The sequence below is a fragment of the Coffea arabica genome, chromosome 7c (assembly GCF_036785885.1).
Source record: "Coffea arabica cultivar ET-39 chromosome 7c, Coffea Arabica ET-39 HiFi, whole genome shotgun sequence".
NCBI classification, from domain to species: domain Eukaryota; kingdom Viridiplantae; phylum Streptophyta; class Magnoliopsida; order Gentianales; family Rubiaceae; genus Coffea; species Coffea arabica.
Window position 1 is genome coordinate 14,313,143 of NC_092322.1, and position 21,463 is coordinate 14,334,605.

Consider the following 21,463-nt stretch of genomic DNA (forward strand, 5'->3'; position numbering starts at 1 on the left):
CACTTGAAAGGGAGTGAATTTTGTAGCCGAGTGGTAGTTCGTGTTGTACCAGAATTCAGCTAAGGGCAGCCAAGAATACCATGTACGAGGCTGTTCACTTGTCATGCATCGCAGATACCCTTCCAAGCACCTATTTACCACCTCAGTTTGCCCATCAGACTGAGGGTGGTAGGAACTAGAGAAGTGTAGCTGGACCTTCAAGAGCTTGAATAGTTCTGTCCAGAAATGGCTTAGAAAGATCGAATCTCTGTCACTGACGATGGTTTGAGGGAGTCCATGTAACTTAAAAATGTGATCCATGAAGGATTGAGCAACCTCCATCGCAGTGTAGGGGTGAGATAAGGCGCAGAAGTGTGCATATTTGCTCAAACGATCTACTACCACCATAATGACTTGCCTTCCTTGAGATTTCGGGAGGCCTTCAATAAAATCCATCGATATGTCTGTCCAGACTTTTGTAGGTATTGGTAACGGTTGTAAGAGACCTGGATAAGCTGCCAAATCTGCCTTATGCCTTTGGCAGGTGTCACAAGCAGTAACGAATTTGTAAACATCCTCATGCATATGTTTCTAATAAAATGTCCCCTTTAATTTATGAAATGTCACCAGAACTCCAGAGTGTCCTCCAAAGGAACTTGTGTGCCAGAATTTTATTATTTTGTCCCTGAGCATTTTGTCAGCTCCTACTACCAGTTTTCCCTTCCTCCTCAACACCTGGTTGTCCCAACTATAATGCTTGGCCCTGGAAGTGTCACCCGAGATCAGCAGCTGAATGGTTTCCTGTACCTTAGAATCTGATTGCCATGATTGCTGTATCTCAGATAGCAAATCAGTAGTAATACCATGGATTGCCCAAGAGGTGGCGGTTGCATGAGGTATCCTGGATAAAGCATCAGCTGTGATATTTTCACTACCCTTCTTGAACTGCACCTCATAGTCATACCCCATCAATTTGGATAACCACTTCTGCTAGCTTGGTGTTGAAATTTTTTGCTCCATCAGATATTTGAGGCTTTGATGATCAGTTTTGATGATGAAATGTCCTCCTAACAAGTATGGTCTCCATTTCTGTATTGCATTCACAATGGCTAGCATTTCCTTCTCATAAACTGATAGGCCCTGGTGCTTAGGTGCTAAGGCCTTGCTAAAGAATGCTAGTGGTCTCCCATGTTGTAGCAAAACAGCTCCAATGCCTGAGTTGGAAGCATCCGTTTCTACTACAAACTCCTGGGAAAAATCTGGTAAGGTTAGTACAGGAGGGGAGGTCATAGCAAGCTTCAATTGATCGAATGCTGCGGTGGCTCCATCATGCCATGCAAAGGCATTTTTCTTGAGCAGGTCCGTTAAGGGTCTTGCTATCATCCCATATCCCTTAATAAACCTGCGATAATATCCTGTCAAGCCCAAAAAACCCCTCAACTCCTTAATGGTAACAGGAGTAGGCCACTGCTGAATGCTCACAAGTTTCTGAGGATCTGCGCTAACTCCCTCTGCCGAAATCACGTGACCCAAGTATTCAATCTTGTCAGCCGCAAAAGAGCACTTGTTCTTCTTGACCTTGAGTTGGTGTTTGAGCAAAGTCTCAAACACTGTTGTCAAGTGCTGTATATGCTCCTCCCCAGATTTACTGTATATCAAAATGTCGTCAAAGAAAACCAGCAAAAACTTCCTTAGAAAAGGCCTGAAGATATCATTCATTAAACTCTGGAAGGTTGATGGTGCGTTGGTTAGGCCAAATGGCATAACTAAAAATTCATAGTGTCCGTCATGAGTCCGAAATGCAGTTTTAGCAACATCATCCAAATGCATTCGGATCTGGTGATACCCCGACCTTAGATCTAATTTAGTAAAAATAACAGCTCCAAACAGTTCATCAAAGAGCTCTTCAACCAGTGGAATAGGGAATTTATCCTTTACCGTGGCCTTGTTGAGCTCCCTATAGTCCACACACATTCGCCAAGTACCGTCTTTCTTTTTTACCAAGACTACGGGAGAGGAAAAAGGGCTATTACTGGGTCTAATAACACCATTATCCAACATTTCAGTCACCAACCTTTCGATTTCACCTTTCTGAAATGCAGGGTATCTATAGGGTCTAACATTTATTGGTTGTGTACCCTCTTTGAGATAGATCCTGTGGTCATGCATTCTAGCAGGGGGTAATATCATAGGCTCTTCAAATACCTCATTGTAGTTTGTTAAAAGTAGCTCAAGTTGGTGTTTGTAGGGAGTTACCTTTACTTCACGCTCCATGGAGGCACAGTCCGCTGTCACTTCCACTTCCTTGTAGTCATTTTCTGCCGTCACCAAGCACAGTTGAGCTGTTTCAATTTGTTCAGGTTTGCTCAGGAGCTTCTGCATTTGCTTTTTTGAAACTACTTGAACTGGTTGTTGCCTGGTCCCCCTTAATACCGCCTTCTTGCCCTTTTGATCAAACTCCATTCGTAACTCAGCGAAATTCCACTTGACATCTCCTAAAGTGGTTAACCACTGCATGCCAAGTACTACTTCACAACCGCCTACAGGTAGGACCAGTATATCTCCCTCAAATGCTTGGCCTTGCATTCTCCACTGGAACCCAGGGCATAGAGTGGTCGTGGTGAGAGAATTTCCATCTGCCACTACTACTTTAACAGGGGCAACTTGCACCGTCCTCAGGCCAAACTTCCTTACCATGTTGGGGTGTAGGAAGTTGTGGGAACTGCCACAATCTATGAGGATACTGAAGGTTTTTCTTTCGATTTGGCCATGTATTCTCATCGTCCTGAAATTAGGAACCAGTAAGCTACACATGGCACTTGTCGAAATTTGAGCTAGATTACCTTCTGTCAACACTTCTTGCTCATCCTCCTCCAAACATTCGGGTTCCTGCTCCTCAGTCTCCTCTTCAACACATTCAATCCTGAAAAGCTGCCTCCTCTTGCACTGATGGCCGGGACTGTAACGTTCATTGCACCAGTAGCATAGCCCCTTAGCTCTCTTTTCATCCATTTCAGCGGTGCTCAAAAACCGGGAGTTCCGCCTCTGTTCCCCCACATTTCTCCCCCCTTGTTCCCCTGGTTTAGGTAATATAGGAGTGTTGTTCAGATTACTCTGCCTGGCGAAGCTGTTACTGGGGCCAACATTTGGTGAGTAAGGGGTAAGCATCCGTGAGGATCCTGGGTGCTTGTTGTTTTTCCAAGCATTCAGAATTTTGGCCTCCTCAATTTTAGCTAGGCCCACTGCGTGTTGTAGGTCGCGAGGCATGAACATCCTTACTGACAACTGGATTTCTTCCCTCAATCCCCTTATGAAACAGCTCACCGCATATTGCTCAGGAAGAGCCACTCGATTCAGCAGCTCTTCGAAGGAATCCTGGTATTCCTTCACAGTCCTGGTCTGCTTCAAGCTCTTCAGATCTCCCATGGGATCATCATAAAGGCAATCCCCAAATCTGGCGCCTAAGGCCCTTACGTACTCTTCCCATGAAGGTGGATCCCTAGAAATCCTAGCCTTCATGAAAACTTGATGCCACTGCAGAGCCTTATCCTCCAAATGCATCGCAGCTATTCTGACCTTGGTTTCTGAAGGAGTTTCATCGATTTCAAAGAATTGGTCACACTTATATGACCAGCTCTTGAAGTCTACTCCTCCGAATTTGGGAAATTCGATGCGAGAGAATCTGGTCGGAGTCTGATAGCTGCCTCCGCGGCTTCCTGTATATTCATCCTTAGAATTGCGTGGTGATTCTTGCTGCCCAGGGCTCCTTTGGCTACAAACTTCCAAAACCAGACTTTTGATTGCTTCCAGTTCCCGTTCGAACTGCTCCCTCTGTTCCTTCAGCAAATTCCGGATGGTTTCCTCGAACTTCCTGTTCTCTTGGCCCCTAGTGCCTTCTGCCATTACCACTGGATTTTTGACTGAGCTGGGATGACCCAGCTCTGATACCACTGGTACAGAAGACAGAAAAGGACCAATAACTCCCTACCAGAAGAGATGAAAAATAGTGGAGAACACCTCTTGGTGGAGAGGGAGCGGATATTATTATGGATGATCAGAGTTTAGACAAGAGAATTGGGGAAAGGAATTTGTTACAAACTGTTCGATGATATTCCCTGGACACTACTGATCCTTTATACTAGAAGAGAGGTAGTGCAAGTGGAGTTAGTTATAACTAACTCCATTTGCCATTCCTTGCTATTTCTGGTGTCATGCATGTGAACAGCACGTAATCTTCCCATGCATGACCTTACTAAATTGGTTACATACCAGCTAAACAGAAAAACAAACGCAGAAGAAAATAACAAAGTTACTAAAAATCCCCAAAATACCCATGATCAATAATTGTTACGAAAAGGTTAACCTGTCCGTACAAGGCCCAAAAATTCCATAACAAACGCCCCTCCTTAGAGGCCGACGCCCTCGACGGCCTGGTAATTTTGGGACTCCCCCTTCAAGGAGGCAGAGCCTCTACGAGATTCGAACCTGGGATGTTGGGTTCGTTGCCTGGCTCTGATACCATTGTTACGAAAAGGTTAACCTGTCCGTACAAGGCCCAGAAACGCCCCTCCTTAGAGGCCGACGCCCTCGACGGCCTGGTAATTTTGGGACTCCCCCTTCAAGGAGGCAGAGCCTCTACGAGATTCGAACCTGGGATGTTGGGTTCGTTGCCTGGCTCTGATACCATTGTTACGAAAAGGTTAACCTGTCCGTACAAGGCCCAGAAATTCCATAACAAAGGTTAACCTGTCCGTACAAGGCCCAGAAATTCCATAACAAACGCCCCTCCTTAGAGGCCGACGCCCTCGACGGCCTGGTAATTTTGGGACTCCCCTTTCAAGGAGGCAGAGCCTCTACGAGATTCGAACCTGGGATGTTGGGTTCGTTGCCTGGCTCTGATACCATTGTTACGAAAAGGTTAACCTGTCCGTACAAGACCCAGAAATTCCATAATTGTTACGAAAAGGTTAACCTGTCCGTACAAGGCCCAGAAATTCCATAACAAACGCCCCTCCTTAGAGGCCGACGCCCTCGACGGCCTGGTAATTTTGGGACTCCCCCTTCAAGGAGGCAGAGCCTCTACGAGATTCGAACCTGGGATGTTGGGTTCGTTGCCTGGCTCTGATACCATTGTTACGAAAAGGTTAACCTGTCCGTACAAGACCCAGAAATTCCATAACAGGTTCGAATCTCGTAGAGGCTCTGCCTCCTTGAAGGGGGAGTCCCAAAATTACCAGGCCGTCGAGGGCGTCGGCCTCTAAGGAGGGGCGTTTGTTATGGAATTTCTGGGCCTTGTACGGACAGGTTAACCTTTTCGTAACAATGTTGTCCAAGATGCCCTACATTCTTACTCATATATATGGTTCTTGATCTATTACTCTTTACTTTGTCTCTTTCCATCGAATTGTGACTTTTAAGGTTTTGATTCAGGTCAAATACTGATTATTGTTTAGCTGAATGTATTTATGAACCGACTTGCCGTAATGGGTTGCAGGAATCTGGCTTGCTAATATGGGCTGGGGGAATCTATGGTAGAGGGGCATCTGGCATTCTTGGGGATTCTTCTTTTTAGAAGGTTTGCATTTAGAAATTTAAATGGTTTGGTTAGTAGTTTGAGTTTTCGTTCGTTGGGATTTTTGCATAGATATTCAACACGCAAGTAACTGAAGAGCATGAAGGTACCACTAGTTGCACAAATTGCAGGCCATCAAGTCCATCCATGAAAAGGTGAGGCACAAACCAAGCATAAGAATTTGCATCAACTTGATTTTTTTTTTTATTTTAAACAAAAGTTGACATTACTATTGATCCAACCTTAATTGTTGTAAATTTTCTTAAAAGCACTACCATATGCAATTGTTGCAAACTTTTCCAGTCAAGCCATCAAATTTTTGTGCTAATCATTGCATGTCTTTTGTATTTGCTGAAAAATTGAGATTTTTGTTTACAAGAAGATCAGCCAGGATTTGATCTTGCACAATTTAAATTTCTAATTAGTCATGATAGCAAATGGTACAATGATATATTGCTGGTTGCTCATGCAAATGCATACGACTGGAGGTAGATTTGACATGTGCAATTTTTTGTCCATTCATACAGCTAACTATTAAGTAGATTTTGTGGAACTTACAGTAGATTATGTCTAATTTTATTTTTCTTTTCCATTGGTTGTTTATGTTAGAATCAGTTTTTGTTTCAAATGAGAACTTTTTGTTTGTGATTTCATTGACATAGTTGTTTGGTGTAGATAAGATCTATATCTTTGTTATTTATTTTGTATTATAACCTCAATGCTGTAAAGTTGTTCTCCGATTATGAGAATAGTTAATGCTTCATTGATATTGTTTTCTTTTCACATTGATCTTCCAAATTCATGATAAACTATCTAAGAATTGAAAATTTCTGTACCCATTATTGCTTGGAATTTGTTCATCAATGTTTTTGCAAAATAATCTCCATCTTGAAAATTTTATTATTTTTCAAATTAATTTCAGGATAATTATGCAAAAGAAAAGAACAAAATATTATTGCTGCAATTTATTTTGATGGTATATTTACTCCAATATTTTGGAAAAGTTAAATAAATTTGTTTGTCAAAATCTCTTCCCTGAGGCTTCAATTGTATTCATCAAACTAACTAAGAAAAGATAAATTTTTCAAACACTCATTGTTAAAGATAACTTTCCCATTTTTAAAGGATAACCTTTTGCTTCATGTATTCAAATTATATTTGTATGTCTTGACATTTGAGGAGTACAATTTAAATCTTCATTAAACATCAAAAGATTGAGGCTTAAGATTTCATCAAGTATATCCTCTATTTCGTCGATTCTGGACATCAATATAATTTTGTGTATTACTCAATTAATAATTATTGGATCTTAAGGAAACAAAAAAGAGCTAAAATATGATGTTTATGTAGGAAAAATAGCAATATAATAAAAAGTGGGATAGAGTGTGGCACAGAGTGTGGGACAGAAAATCCGTTGCGTTGTCGAGCCTGTGCAATAATAAATACCTACTCGAGAAAAATATAAGTTTTACATATAGCGGTGAGTAGGGTCGAATCCACAGGGACTGGGGATAACTTATTTCTTTTAGAGTTCGAAGTATGGGGGGTTTTTAATGGGAGACAAATAAAAATGAAATAAAACAAACAAAATTCAAAACTAACTCACAAAGCATAATTTATTAAAAATAGCAATTAATAAAAGTTCTACCCAAAGGATCAACTGCTCAGGCACGGTCCAATTAAATGCTCATCGATGCAAAGATATTTCATCCATTTATCACTAGATTGGTTATAGTTATCAATAAGCTCTGACAACCAGCTCTTCCTTACTTTTTCGACAGACAAGGTATGACCATTGACTGCTTCTCTAACCAGATAACAACTCTAGGTACGACCGTAGGAATTTAATTACCCAATTGCATTAAAGCTAGAAGAACCCAATCCTAACCAATAAACACGCTAAGAGGGTTTATTTAAACTAGATCTTACGTTTCCCCATCATAAAGCCAATTATGGTGGTTGCCACGGGGTGTTAACTAAATGAACAATTACGGATTCTATTTAATTAACGTGGCAGTAGGCTATTAAATTAAATCAAATACCCGGCCGTTGATATTCAATTAATAAAATACCCATGAACAATTAATTCAGGAAACGCACGAATAATAATGAATTGGAAGAAATAATGAAGATTCGATTAGATCTCACAGATATTATGGACCGCGCCCTCGCGTCAACCTTTGGGTAGAGGAGAAAATTAGCCGCTCCTCATCGTGTTCATCCCGCGTGATTTAATTGAATTCATTCAATTAATTGCCGAAGAATTGGAAAAGATGAATTAACGAAGGAACGGCCGAAAAACCTTTGCTTCCCTTTGTTGGGTTTCGTGTTCGTACCCCTGGAGCGAAAGTAGAAGCAAAAGTCGAATAGGAAAAATTGTACAGAAGCCAAAAGCAAAGCAAAAGAGTCAAAAACGTTAAAGCCAAAAAGCAAGAGAAGAGTCTACAATGTCTGACGGCTAGGGAAAAGAAAACTAAAGCTATCTAAAATCCTAATACGTGAATCTGGCTTTCTTTTGCCTTTTGTAGCCGCCGCAAGAAAGTCAAGCAGAAGCCCAAAAACGTCTGGCCCTTTCTTTGCTTTTTAATTGAAGCCTTTGGAGTTTTAATCCTGTGCTCCTCGCGGTTCACGTGGACCAGGGTCCGGCTTTCGGTTTTGTCCACCTTCTAAGGCGTGGCCACGCCCTGAAATGAGAAGTCTTCTGGAAATTCACCTCAAGACATCATTTTTAATGCTAACCACCTACAATTCACACAAATATCAAATATGAGTGAAATTCCCTTTCTTAGCACCATGAATAGCCAAAATTAGAACAAGATGACAATGCAAAATGTGCCAAATAACTGTTCTATCAAATCCCCCCACACCTAGACAATGCTTGTCCTCAAGCATTTCGAAACTCAGAAGTACAACCAAGAGAGCAAAGGTCATGTAGTAATCTATACTAACACAAACATTTCAGATCCCTAACAATGTTGCCAAAATTAGAACACACCGGACAGGTTGTAACTCAAAGAAAATACATGAATACTGGGAACGCTCAAATCAACATCACGGAATGCCATTACCATAGGCTTGCACATTTATCACATCTCCACCACTCAAAAGTGAACTAAATATATAAATCAAAGGGACTTTGATAGGGTTGTAATGGGGTTTAGGTGAAAGGCTGGATGGGAAGGTAAAAATAGGGTGTAATGTGTCAAGAGAATGTCCAATATCCACTACATAACCACAATGCTTTATCGGGGCAAGTTCTCAAGTAGGACGTTTCCATTTGCTGTTTTCATTGTGCAAGTGTCGAAACTCGTTCCTCTTTTTTTTTTTTTTTTTTTTTTGGACGTCTAGCAAAGCGTGGGCACGCCCTGGAAGACAGAGTCTTCTGCTCACCAGCTTTTTGCCGATTTCTCCCCTTTTTTTTCTTCATTTTTTTTCTTGTTTTTTTCTTGACTTTTCTTTCGATCTCAGATGTACAAAAACAGCACTATACAGCATCTTTTTGACAACACTTGCGCCCATAGATTTATTTGCCTTGCACAAGTAATGAATCTCAGACATCCCTTAATAACACAAGATTGAACAAGAAAGTCTAAAAAGGTCATGTGTTATCTAACACGGCTAACAAACAAAGAGAGGGATAAAAGTTCAAATTGGTTCACTATTGGAAGATAAGATGAGGGCTTGGTTTTTTTAGATAGCTAAAGAGGGTTAAATCCTAAATGTCCTTATCATTTCAAATGCATCCAATTCAATAAAAATGTGGTCTCGACACGTATAAACTAGCAAGTTCTAGAATGCCAATACCATGCGTGATACCCACTCAATCAAACAAAAATAGAGCAAACAAGAATAATGTGCTCATATAAGGCTCAAAAGCTCCCAAAAGTTTCAAAAATGGGTCAAGTCCAGCGTATTCAACACTCAACAACACTGCCAAGGGAAAACGAAATGCATAGCTAGTATATGTACCCACATACCCACGCATCTTGATTGTGTCATTTATCACAGCAACATGCTCCAATACTAACAAGCATACTAACTACAATGTTTTCTTTTTTTTTTTCATTTTTTCCATTTTGTTTCATTTTGTTTCATTTTTTTTAATTTTTTTTTGAGTAACAAAGCAAAAAGAAATAATGGAAGCCACTCCCCCACGCCTAAAACCTACATTGTCCTCAATGTAGAAAAGACAAATGAAGTATTAGGAGAAAAGAAAAGAAACTTCCCTGACCACCGGGGAGGGAAAGTGAGACACTAAGGCGGAGGAGGGGAGACGGCTGCGTGCACAATGTGGAGTGGCGGCGATGGACGCAACACCAACAGGAAGGAGAAGACTGAAGTTTCGTTTTCGGAAGGGTTGGAAGGCGTGGGCATGCCTTGGAAGCTAGAGTCTTCTGACCATCAATTCCAAAGCTTCATTCCTTAGGCATGATCAACTAGAGTGAGCATGTCCAACTGCCAGCTTCCTGCCACAAAACAACAATCCATTAAATGACACTAACACTTAATAAAAATTTCAAAAATATAAGAAAACTAAAACAAAAGAATCCTTGGGTTGCCTCCCAAGCAGCGCCTTTCTTTAATGTTTTTGGCTAGACATCGTCATGTTTATTCACGGAGGATAAAATCGTGTAGCTCGTTTCAGTGCTTCATTTTCTATGTAATCCTGATAGCTCTCGTAAATAGAGTAATTCTTGAGTCCACGAGCTACGGTCTTCCATGGATTAGTAGATGGCGGCAAACAAACAAGTGATGACACTAAATCTTCAGTCACTCCTCCATCACGAGCACTTATTGGTTCCAGATATTTTGCCATCGCAACCCTTAACTTATTCCTGTCATGAAATTTAAAATCTTCTGGTATAATAAAATCAATTTCACCAACAGGAATTGAAGAATAAGAGTTAGAAAAATATTGATTAAGGAATGGAGGAGATGTCACCGCATTTGGAGATTGTTCACTAGATTCATTCATTTGAACAATTTGATATTGGGGTCTCATGTCTTGCACTTCAACTTTCTTTTCAACTGCATCTTTAGATCCTTCTTCATGAGACTCTTGCAGTTCCATGTCATTTGTCAGGATAATTATACCCTCATCTTCTTCATGGTCGATAATGGTCACTGAGGGCAATTCTTCACAAAATGGAGAAATCAATTTGCTCATTGTAGATGCCAATTCACGCCTTCCATCTTCCATCTCTTTAATCAACCTTTGTGTCTCCTGTTGAAATTGACGTGTCTCCTGTTGAATTTGATATGTCTCCTGTTGAATTTGATATGTGTTAGTAGCTATTAATTCAACTATTTCTTCAAGAGACATACCTGACATGGATGACGGTCCTTGAGACTCTAGCTGTTGAAAATCTATTGGCCTTTGTTCATAATTAAAAGTGGAATCATCCCACCATCCTTGCTCATACCCGTTTGAATAAGAGTCATGCCATGTTTGATATTGAGGTGGAAAATCCCCAAAAGTATCGATTGGAGTACTTCGACCATCTTGAAATGCAGGGCATATGTCGGGTGAAAAATTCGAAGCAAAATAAGCTCCACAATTTGCAACAGCCCATTGATCATTAGAAAAAGCATGAGTCTCATAACCCCTTGTAAAATTAAAATCCAGTCTATCACCAAAATACGGAATGTTAGCAGCCATAAAATATATACAAAAAAAATAAGAGAAAAATAAAAAAAATGAACTCAAAAAGAAACAAATTAATCAGGCACCAGTCCCCGGCAACGGCGCCAAAAATTGACAGGTGTCGAGCCTGTGCAATAATAAATACCTACTCGAGAAAAATATAAGTTTTACATATAGCGGTGAGTAGGGTCGAATCCACAGGGACTGGGGATAACTTATTTCTTTTAGAGTTCGAAGTATGGGGGGTTTTTAATGGGAGACAAATAAAAATGAAATAAAACAAACAAAATTCAAAACTAACTCACAAAGCATAATTTATTAAAAATAGCAATTAATAAAAGTTCTACCCAAAGGATCAACTGCTCAGGCACGGTCCAATTAAATGCTCATCGATGCAAAGATATTTCATCCATTTATCACTAGATTGGTTATAGTTATCAATAAGCTCTGACAACCAGCTCTTCCTTACTTTTTCGACAGACAAGGTATGACCATTGACTGCTTCTCTAACCAGATAACAACTCTAGGTACGACCGTAGGAATTTAATTACCCAATTGCATTAAAGCTAGAAGAACCCAATCCTAACCAATAAACACGCTAAGAGGGTTTATTTAAACTAGATCTTACGTTTCCCCATCATAAAGCCAATTATGGTGGTTGCCACGGGGTGTTAACTAAATGAACAATTACGGATTCTATTTAATTAACGTGGCAGTAGGCTATTAAATTAAATCAAATACCCGGCCGTTGATATTCAATTAATAAAATACCCATGAACAATTAATTCAGGAAACGCACGAATAATAATGAATTGGAAGAAATAATGAAGATTCGATTAGATCTCACAGATATTATGGACCGCGCCCTCGCGTCAACCTTTGGGTAGAGGAGAAAATTAGCCGCTCCTCATCGTGTTCATCCCGCGTGATTTAATTGAATTCATTCAATTAATTGCCGAAGAATTGGAAAAGATGAATTAACGAAGGAACGGCCGAAAAACCTTTGCTTCCCTTTGTTGGGTTTCGTGTTCGTACCCCTGGAGCGAAAGTAGAAGCAAAAGTCGAATAGGAAAAATTGTACAGAAGCCAAAAGCAAAGCAAAAGAGTCAAAAACGTTAAAGCCAAAAAGCAAGAGAAGAGTCTACAATGTCTGACGGCTAGGGAAAAGAAAACTAAAGCTATCTAAAATCCTAATACGTGAATCTGGCTTTCTTTTGCCTTTTGTAGCCGCCGCAAGAAAGTCAAGCAGAAGCCCAAAAACGTCTGGCCCTTTCTTTGCTTTTTAATTGAAGCCTTTGGAGTTTTAATCCTGTGCTCCTCGCGGTTCACGTGGACCAGGGTCCGGCTTTCGGTTTTGTCCACCTTCTAAGGCGTGGCCACGCCCTGAAATGAGAAGTCTTCTGGAAATTCACCTCAAGACATCATTTTTAATGCTAACCACCTACAATTCACACAAATATCAAATATGAGTGAAATTCCCTTTCTTAGCACCATGAATAGCCAAAATTAGAACAAGATGACAATGCAAAATGTGCCAAATAACTGTTCTATCATTAAGATTTCATCAAGTATATCCTCTATTTCGTCGATTCTGGACATCAATATAATTTGAGCTCGTATCCACTTGACTACTTGACTAAGGAGAATGGACTCAAGATCGATCAAGTTTAGGCAAATATTTTTTTTGAATACAGGATTGTGCTTAATAAGGAAATTATGTAAAATTGAATTTGAAGGAGTTTAGATATCACAAAGCCTTTGCTAATAGGAGTAATCGCATTCAAAGGTTAATTGCTTGAGAGTTCATTGTCATGTGGACAATTTGAAAGCTTCTCCATTAGGTTTTGGTGAATTAATTTATTGCATGGCAAAAAATAAACAAAATAGCATCCATGTCAACTGTACACAATTCAAGGTTGCCTCAGAATCACTGGTTATCAAATGTTTTCTTAGGTTCGATTTTTTAAGGTTTAGAATTCCTAACTAAAAAATTGTTGTGTGGAACATTTGACCAAAAAAAAAAAAAAAAGAAGCTATTGTCAATTATCTTTTTATATCCTTATCAAACCAAATGACCCACAAATACGTGTTTTAAGCAAATTAAGAAAGATGAAACTACTCTTTATTATCAATTATCTTTTTATATCCTTATCAATATCTCTTTATATCCTTATCAATCATTTCAACAGAATTTCCAAACAAGAATCATTTCAAACGTATTGTATAAAAACAAACTTATTGTATAATTTATTATAACCTTTCTTAAGTATATTACTATGTGCACTTTGTTATTCAAATTTATTTGAATTATTAATCACTAAATCAGATGTTCAAATTTTCTTGAGAATAAAATGGGAAACTAGAAAGGAAAGAGGAAAATCCAAAATTAAAAGAATTGAAAGGCTAAAAAATTGTATTTTAGGAAAGTGATTTGAATATTTTTTTTAATCATTTAATGAGAAGATAGATCTCTGCAATTCCTCTTTTTTAATTTCAATCATTAAGGTAAAGATTTTTGTGGAAAAGAGAAAGAATTAAATGAAGAAGAAAGAGAAAAAGAAATAAAAGAAAGGAAAACAAAGTAAATGAAAAGTCAAAATAATGTAAGGGCAATTTTATCTTATAGGGGGTTAAGTGAGCAAAATTAAAGGTTAGGGGTAAACTTAGAAATGCGGTATATCTTAAGGGGATTAAATGTAATTAACCCTATACTAAACTAACTTTGCAACCATTTATTTGTCCCCAGCCAATTTGAATAAAGACTGATCTTACAATTATAACCTAGATTGGGAAATTTTTGAATAAGAAGGCCTATTATAATGGTGTCATGAGGAACTAAAATACAGGACCAATCGCGTATTTTGGTGCACGTATATCACCAATCATAAGTTGCTTTGATTGATAGAGGGGCACATTCCATGTAAAGTGACCTAATTATTCAACTGCCATGCAAATTATTATATCAAAATAGAGTTCATCTTTTAGGCCAAATAAATCATGGAACTTTACAACAAAATCATAGGATTATGTAGACACGAATTTGCAATTTATGAAACTATTAAAGCCCAAATTTTTTTTTTATTATACTTCAATTATTTTTAAGGCTTTAAGGCTCTAATTGGATTTTAGGTTCTAGACCCCTAAATCTGACTTGGGCTCTAAGACCCAGAATTTGATTTTGTCGAGTTCAACTTGAAAATGGTCCACATTTTCTATTTAGGAGAGATGCCATATAGTTCTCGTGGTCAAGAACCAATTCTTGGCTCATACTAATTTAATCCTGATATTCATAAATACAATGCAAGCGTAGAGTAGAGAATGCACGTTTACTACACATGCATTGCACGTAGTAGGAGTTATTTTGTAATCTAATTGATCAAGAAATTTCTTCTCAATTATGTTGATTTTCTTTAGTTGCTTTTTCGCAGGAAAGTTCTCAAACCTTGCTAGAACGATGCTTTCTTTTAATTATTCTTCTGTGAACTGCTATTTAAATTTAGGTCCAACTACTGATTCTGATTGTAATTTAACAAATTGAAAACAGTATTTCTCCCAGAGAATTCAACGCGATTTACTCAGAACTTACATTCAGAACTCGTACTTTGCCCACCACCACTTCGGTAATAAGCTAAAACTTTTGGTGGATATTTCTTAGCAGCAAGGGTTAACTAATTAAAGACAGCTGTTGAGAATGGTCTATTTCCTGCTGCACTAGAGCTCAACGTGCCGTGTTTCATCGCATAAAAGCATATGCTATTGCAATAGGATCTTTGAAGTAGTGTATTGGGCATTGACCCATCGCCTCCTCTCAAATGAAACTGAGAGAATATCAAACCCCGTGAGCTATTGCATCATCAAAAGCTTTAAGATTACTCTGTTCATTGCAGTCCCTGCCCTATTCCGGAGTTAGGGCAAGCCAGGGAGTTTTTTTGTAGTGGCTTAAAGTGTTGAGCGTGTTTTTGTATTCTATATCGGGACTTGTATAAAGAAGTATCTCCTCTTGGTGGTTATAAATTTAGTAAACTTAAGTGAGTTTAATTGTACTAAGGGTACCAGCTCAAGTGTCATATGTACCAATCCAAGAGTTTTTTAGGAAGCTCACACCCCAATCTAAGAGAGGTTTTGATTTGGTATCAAACCAAAGAATCAAAAGAGCAAGTTATGGGCCTTTGAACCATTAAACATTTAGTGCTATTTAAGATCTGTTGTATTTTCAATTTTAGGTGCCTTTTGGATCCAGGAATTATTTCTAGGGCATTGTATTCTCTCTTTTGTACTATTTTTCTGTTATAGTAAATCTGCTACCCCTTTGTCTGTGAATGTAGGTCAATTGGATCGAACCACGTAAATTCACGTGTTTCTCTATTTTATTTATTTGTTTTTATTATTATCATTATTAAATTACCAAGAATCCTATTGTTGTCGTTGGTCAATTTCCTAAGACCAGACCAAACATATAATAGTAGTTCTTTCTGATTGCTTGACATTAATGACATTCAACTGTTACAAAGCTTAAGATAATATTGTGAGCTACGCAATTTGCATCTGTTGAGAAACTTATCCAGACACATAGTATAGTTTTAGTTGACATGTTCTGTATGTCAAAACGGCTCTACCCATCATTATCATTACTATATAAAAAGTATAAATGTTGGTATTAGGGAGTGCAAGTGTAAACACTTTTTTATCTTAGTTTTTGTTATTCCTAAATTACCCTCATGTCTTTTAATTAGAATTATTGCATTTTAAGTGGCACTAATTAAAAGAAATAAAACACTCCAATTGATTACATTTTAATGGTATGGTAATTATAATAAAAAATTCCTCATTAAAAACTATTTACCTATCCTTGGACTCCATCTCCTATTATTATACGTATCAAAATTTCCTAATTGAAGCATGAAAAATTTCTCATTAGTTATTAGTTGAGATTGTTAAAAAAAATCAATTTCAAAAAATAGATATTCTCTAGAAAATGGATAAACATACAATGACAAGAAAAAACCCTTATTCATCTGTATATCTTCACACAAATATCACGAGTAAATTTTACAATTATGCAATTTTATCAATAGGAAGAATTTTTCATGTTGCACCCAATAAAATTTCAATATACAAAAAATGATGACACCTTTATAACTGAAATAGCAATATTAAACTAGAAAAAAAAAATCTAAAATAGTACCATACAAACCACTATTATCATTAATAGCAACCGATCAAAACAAGAAAAACTAAAATAAGATTAAAAACTATTTATAAAATGACATAAAGTAAATAGCAAATGAATTAAAAAGTTAGAATACAATTCAAATAATACCAAAGACAACATCCAAATCACTTATATCCAAGGGAAGACAAGCATTGTTATTGACAATAATATAGTAATACTTCATTTGTATTGGTTTGAACAAACCAAATCCATCCATCAAGTCTGAAACCATTTCCAATGATAAAATAAGAATTACAATAAGAGTAAATATAAAATGAAGAATGATAAAATGAAAATGATATCTAAATTGTTTTTGGTGATATCCAAAATACCCTTATTTTTCTAATGATTACATATATTTATTGTATTGCAATATTAGTGAATAATAGAAGCGGTTACGAAATAAAAAGCTTTAAAATTAAGTAAATTTCTTTTATGGTGACAGTTGTAATTAAACAGATTTAATGCATTCCAATAATTGGTAATAATGATAGCAGTATGGATTCAAAGTTGGCAATTAAAAACTAAAACATTACAATATACAAAAAATTAATATTACAATTATTAATTAGCCACAATTCTCATTCCAATTTCATGATCATAAAAAACTAATATTAAAACAAAAAATATTGTGCTCATATGAAAAAAGTAGATTTGTTGCTTTTGCTTCGTGCTAAAAACATGAATAAAAGAAAAGGAAAATAGAAAAACTCCAACTATCTCTATGTATAAAATTTCAATTGTTAGACTGCACAAGCCAAAAAAATTTTATGTGATGGATCATTTATACTCCATTATTGACAAAAATAGAATTAACATAATACAAAGAATTCAAATTATATTTATGTTTATTTTTCTAACTTAATTACATTCTTCGTGTATAAAAAAATTGTGATGATTGTGGTTTATATGCAATAGAGTCATGAATATACAATAATTTTGGTAAAACATGATATTATCAATATTTGATATGTTAGAGTTCAAGCTATAAATCAAAAAGTGTTTGGCTCATGATTTCAAATTCAATCTTAAGGGATATGTCAGCTATATTGAAATGTTTTTTTTGTCTCTTTTCATTTAATAAAATTTTTAAAAGTAACTAGCTTAAAAAAAAAATAACATAAAAATACTATATTATGATGTTGATGATCAAAATTTCATAAAAAATTTTAGTATCTGAAAAATAATATATTTTAAGATATTACAATCACGTGCAAAGCACGTGAACTATTACTAGTGTTAAATTATGAGCCATATCTATTTTAGATTGTCTTGGCTATAAAAAGGACATTTATCACCTTAGATAAAAGTTGTCATAAACCACTATCTTTTGCTTTTTATGAATTTTCATGTATTCTAACACTTTTATGACTGTTACCCTTATAACTCTATGCTCTATAAACCTTGAAAATTGCCGTCGTTTTGCCTTGGAGCATGTGTTGAATAAAAACTTAAAAAGTATAGAAGCGTTATTTGCTGTATTCACTTATTTCTCATACAAATTAATGAGAATAAGCTAGATAAATTTTCCTATAAATATAGATCGGAATTCAATATTTGCAACTTGAATCAGCAGAATATTGGATTGGCACATCGTTTTTTTTTTTGTTTCTCATCTATTTGATAAACAATCACCTCATACACTTGTGTTCTGTGAATTTAAGTATTATCATGATATCTAATTTCTATGGCCTCACACACATCAGTTGATGAAGCAACGGTGATGGGTATGAAGAACAAACTTGAGTTCCATCAATTTCTTTTTTCTTTGTAATTTTTGGATACCAAATTAAAGGCTTAATTTCATTAGGTATATGGTTTAAGACCTAAAATGGAGGGTTCTTCTCTTAGTGCCTTCTGTTGATTCCGAATAATATAAAATCAACTTTGTGGGCTTGAGACTCACACAATAGGAAAAACCAACTACATAATCAGAAGGCCCATGATTAATACTAATGATTCTGCTACTAAATGGTTGAAATTTGATAATCCATTAGAAATAACCTGCTAAACCATAAAATCCAAAAAATTATGTTTTACATGATATTGTTGAGATATATAAAATGTGTAAACGTCTACATCTGATGTTTCACCTTGGTACATGAACTTGTGGGACGGTCCCCCATTCCAGGCAAATCAAGATTTGATGGAATTGACGCTAAGTCAACGGTCATTAGGTACGTTGATATTCTAGCATTTGGATTTTCCGAGCTTGCAGAAACTACACGGAAAAGAGAACTGAAAGAACTTTCTAATGAAGTATGAACAAGTCAAAATCAATTAGAGTAGAGCCTTCTAGCTAATCTTCCTGTTAAATAGAAAATGCATATGTGTTACTGAAACAAAAGAGATACCTCTTCATTTCTCTCCCTCATGGCTAACTTGATACTCAAATTCTTGACACTTCTGATTTTGATTTATGCTGGAACTGGAAACTTTGAGCCAGTAAAGGGCAACAACATAACCTTAGGTTCTAAGCTCTTCCCTCAAAATACTTCTTCATGGCTTTCACCTTCAGGCACTTTTGCATTTGGTTTCTACAAGAAAGCTGATGGATTTGCAGTGGGCATATGGCTGCAGACTAAAAATCCTGAACCAGTCGTTGCATGGACTGCAAATAGAGACGATCCACCGATCCCTTCAGACGCCTATCTTGAGTTGAGCAGGGAAGGCAGGCTTCTCCTTTGGACCAAACAAAGTGTAGGAGATATTCTTTATAATCTAACAAAGCCTGCAACTTCAGTTTCTTTGCTTGATTCAGGTAATCTTGTATTCTACAATGGAAGTAATGTTCTGTGGGAAAGTTTTGATTATCCAACAGATACCATATTAGGAGGACAGGTTGTGCCATTGGGATATACCTTTTTCTCCAGTGCATCAGCAACTGATCAGTCAAGGGGAAGGTTCATACTTGAGTTCCAGGGTGATGGAAATCTTGTTGCCTACCCGGTAAACGTTACGTCGGCATCTTCTTATTCTTATTGGTCTACTGGAACTTTCGGATGGACTAATGGCAGGGAGCAACTGGTTCTCACTGAAAGAGGTCATCTATACTTGAATTTAACGTTAAGAATTAATGACAGTGTGCATACTATAGCACAAAGCTCATATAATCAAAGCCAGCAGAAGATTGTATACAGGGCAACTTTTGATATTGATGGCAATTTTAGGCTGTATTTGCACATCTTTGAAAGCAGCGGTAATTCGACCATGAAAATCCTGTGGTATGCATTACAGAATCAGTGTGAAGTAAAAGGTTACTGTGGTGTTAACGCCTATTGCTCATTTGAACCTGAAAAGGTTACAGGCAACAATTGTTTCTGCTTTCCTGGCTTCATCTACTTTGAACCTGAAAAGAAATTCTTGGGATGCTACCGGAACTTCACATATGAAAGATTTTGTGGAAGGAAAGAAATTTTACAGCCTTACAATTACACGGTGTTAATGAACATGAGCATTGGGGGCTATTCATATGGTAAGAGTCCAGTGGCCCAGGAGGAATGTGGCCAGTCTTGCATGAATGATTGCAATTGCTGGGCTGCTCTATATGAAAGCGGTGACTGCAATAAATACAGGCATCCAATCCTCTATGCAACCCAAGGTAAGAATCAATCAGGAATAGCTTTCATAAAACAAAGCCATAATAGTTCTCAATCCGCAGAAGCAAACGCATTTCTCAAGCAGAGAGCAAAGAAGGCGGGTAAGCGCAAGAGGAAAATTATCCTAATTCTGGCTCCTCCTTTTGGCTTCTTATCAGTTTTGTTTACACTGCTTGCTGTTTTCAGTTTCTTATTGTACAGAAAGAGAGCTCTTAGATATCAAAGGCTATTAGATATGGAAAATTTGGGCCTTAATAAGGAGTTCACTCTTCGATCATTTTCCTACAATGAGCTTGAGAGAGCTACTGATGGATTCAAGAAAGAGGTAGGAAGGATTTCTTATGGAAAGATCTATGAAGGAACCATATCTGAAGGTAATAGAAAAGTTTCTGTAAAAAGGCTGGAAAAATTTGATGCTGAACCAGAAGGAGAATTTACAGCAGAAATGACTGTCATGGGGCGAATTCATCATAAGAATGTTGTTCAATTGGTAGGCTTTTGCATGGAGGGTGTTAAAAAGCTCCTTGTGTATGAATTCATGACAAACAGATTGCTGGTGGATGTGATCTATAATGTTGATAGACGGCCATTCTGGAAGGAAAGAATGAGACTTGCAGTGGATATAGCACTAGGGCTTCGATATTTGCACGAAGATTGTGATACACGCGTAGTTCATTGCAACATAAAGCCAAGAAACATACTGGTGGATGACAATTGGACAGCTAAAATATCGAACTTTGGGTCTGCAAAGCTTCTAGCACCTAATCAAACAGAAAATGTGGTAAAGGGAAGAGAGGAGAGAGGGTACTCAGCACCAGAATGGCACAAGACTGCCTCAATTTCAGAGAAGGTAGATGTCTATAGCTATGGACTTGTGCTGTTGGAGACAATATGTTGCACAAGTGATCTGATTATCAATGTTGAAAGCCCAGATGAACCCTTTCCTAGTAAGGTGTATAGATGCTTTAAGGCCAAAGAACTGAGAAAACTTATTGGTGATGAAGATGTAGATATGGAGTCACTAGAGAGGATGATCAAGGTTGGATTATGTTGCATTCAGAAAGATCCTGATTTAAGGCCTCCAATGAAAAATGTGATTCTAATGTTAGAAGGCGCCCTGGATGCACCTATTCCCTTTCCTCCAACCTTCTCCCAGGCACTTGTTACTCCTACATAGCCTAAATGATACCTATCATTCAACTATGTAAAATTTGCAATCATTTACAGACTTGGAATGCTGTTTTTTCCCAGCAAGCCAAAAGTTAATAAGTTACATATGTTTTTATTCATTTCCTCAGCTATAGAGAGTAAAAACTTCAAATTTTGAGTTTCACCAGACTTTTTGTTCTTTTGTCCCTGTGTGTCATAGATTTCTGTTACACTGGAGATTTATCATCATGATGAGGTCCATTTTGATGCATTATACATTCCTGTGGAACAATATCAATTCCTCTTTT

The 21,463-nt window shown here is 37.3% G+C and overlaps 2 protein-coding genes across 2 annotated transcripts; one reads left to right on the top strand and one right to left on the bottom strand.

Annotated features, from left to right (window-relative positions):
• Positions 1-969: 969 nt before the first annotated feature.
• On the bottom strand, positions 970-3,882 carry LOC140010560 (uncharacterized). The gene has a single exon (XM_072057851.1). It carries the CDS (start codon positions 3,880-3,882, stop codon positions 970-972), a length of 2,913 nt encoding a protein of 970 aa, XP_071913952.1.
• A 14,898-nt stretch (positions 3,883-18,780) lies between these two features.
• On the top strand, positions 18,781-21,183 carry LOC113699612 (G-type lectin S-receptor-like serine/threonine-protein kinase LECRK1). The gene has a single exon (XM_027219983.1). The coding sequence runs from the start codon at positions 18,781-18,783 to the stop codon at positions 21,181-21,183; it is 2,403 nt and encodes an 800-aa protein (XP_027075784.1).
• The last annotated feature ends 280 nt before the right edge of the window (positions 21,184-21,463 follow it).

What these genes read in the sequence shown, in the direction of transcription:
- LOC113699612 (XM_027219983.1), top strand. Translation starts at nt 18,781, where the DNA reads ATGGCTAACTTGATACTCAAATTCTTGACACTTCTGATTTTGATTTAT.
- LOC140010560 (XM_072057851.1), bottom strand. Translation starts at nt 3,882, where the DNA reads ATGGCAGAAGGCACTAGGGGCCAAGAGAACAGGAAGTTCGAGGAAACC.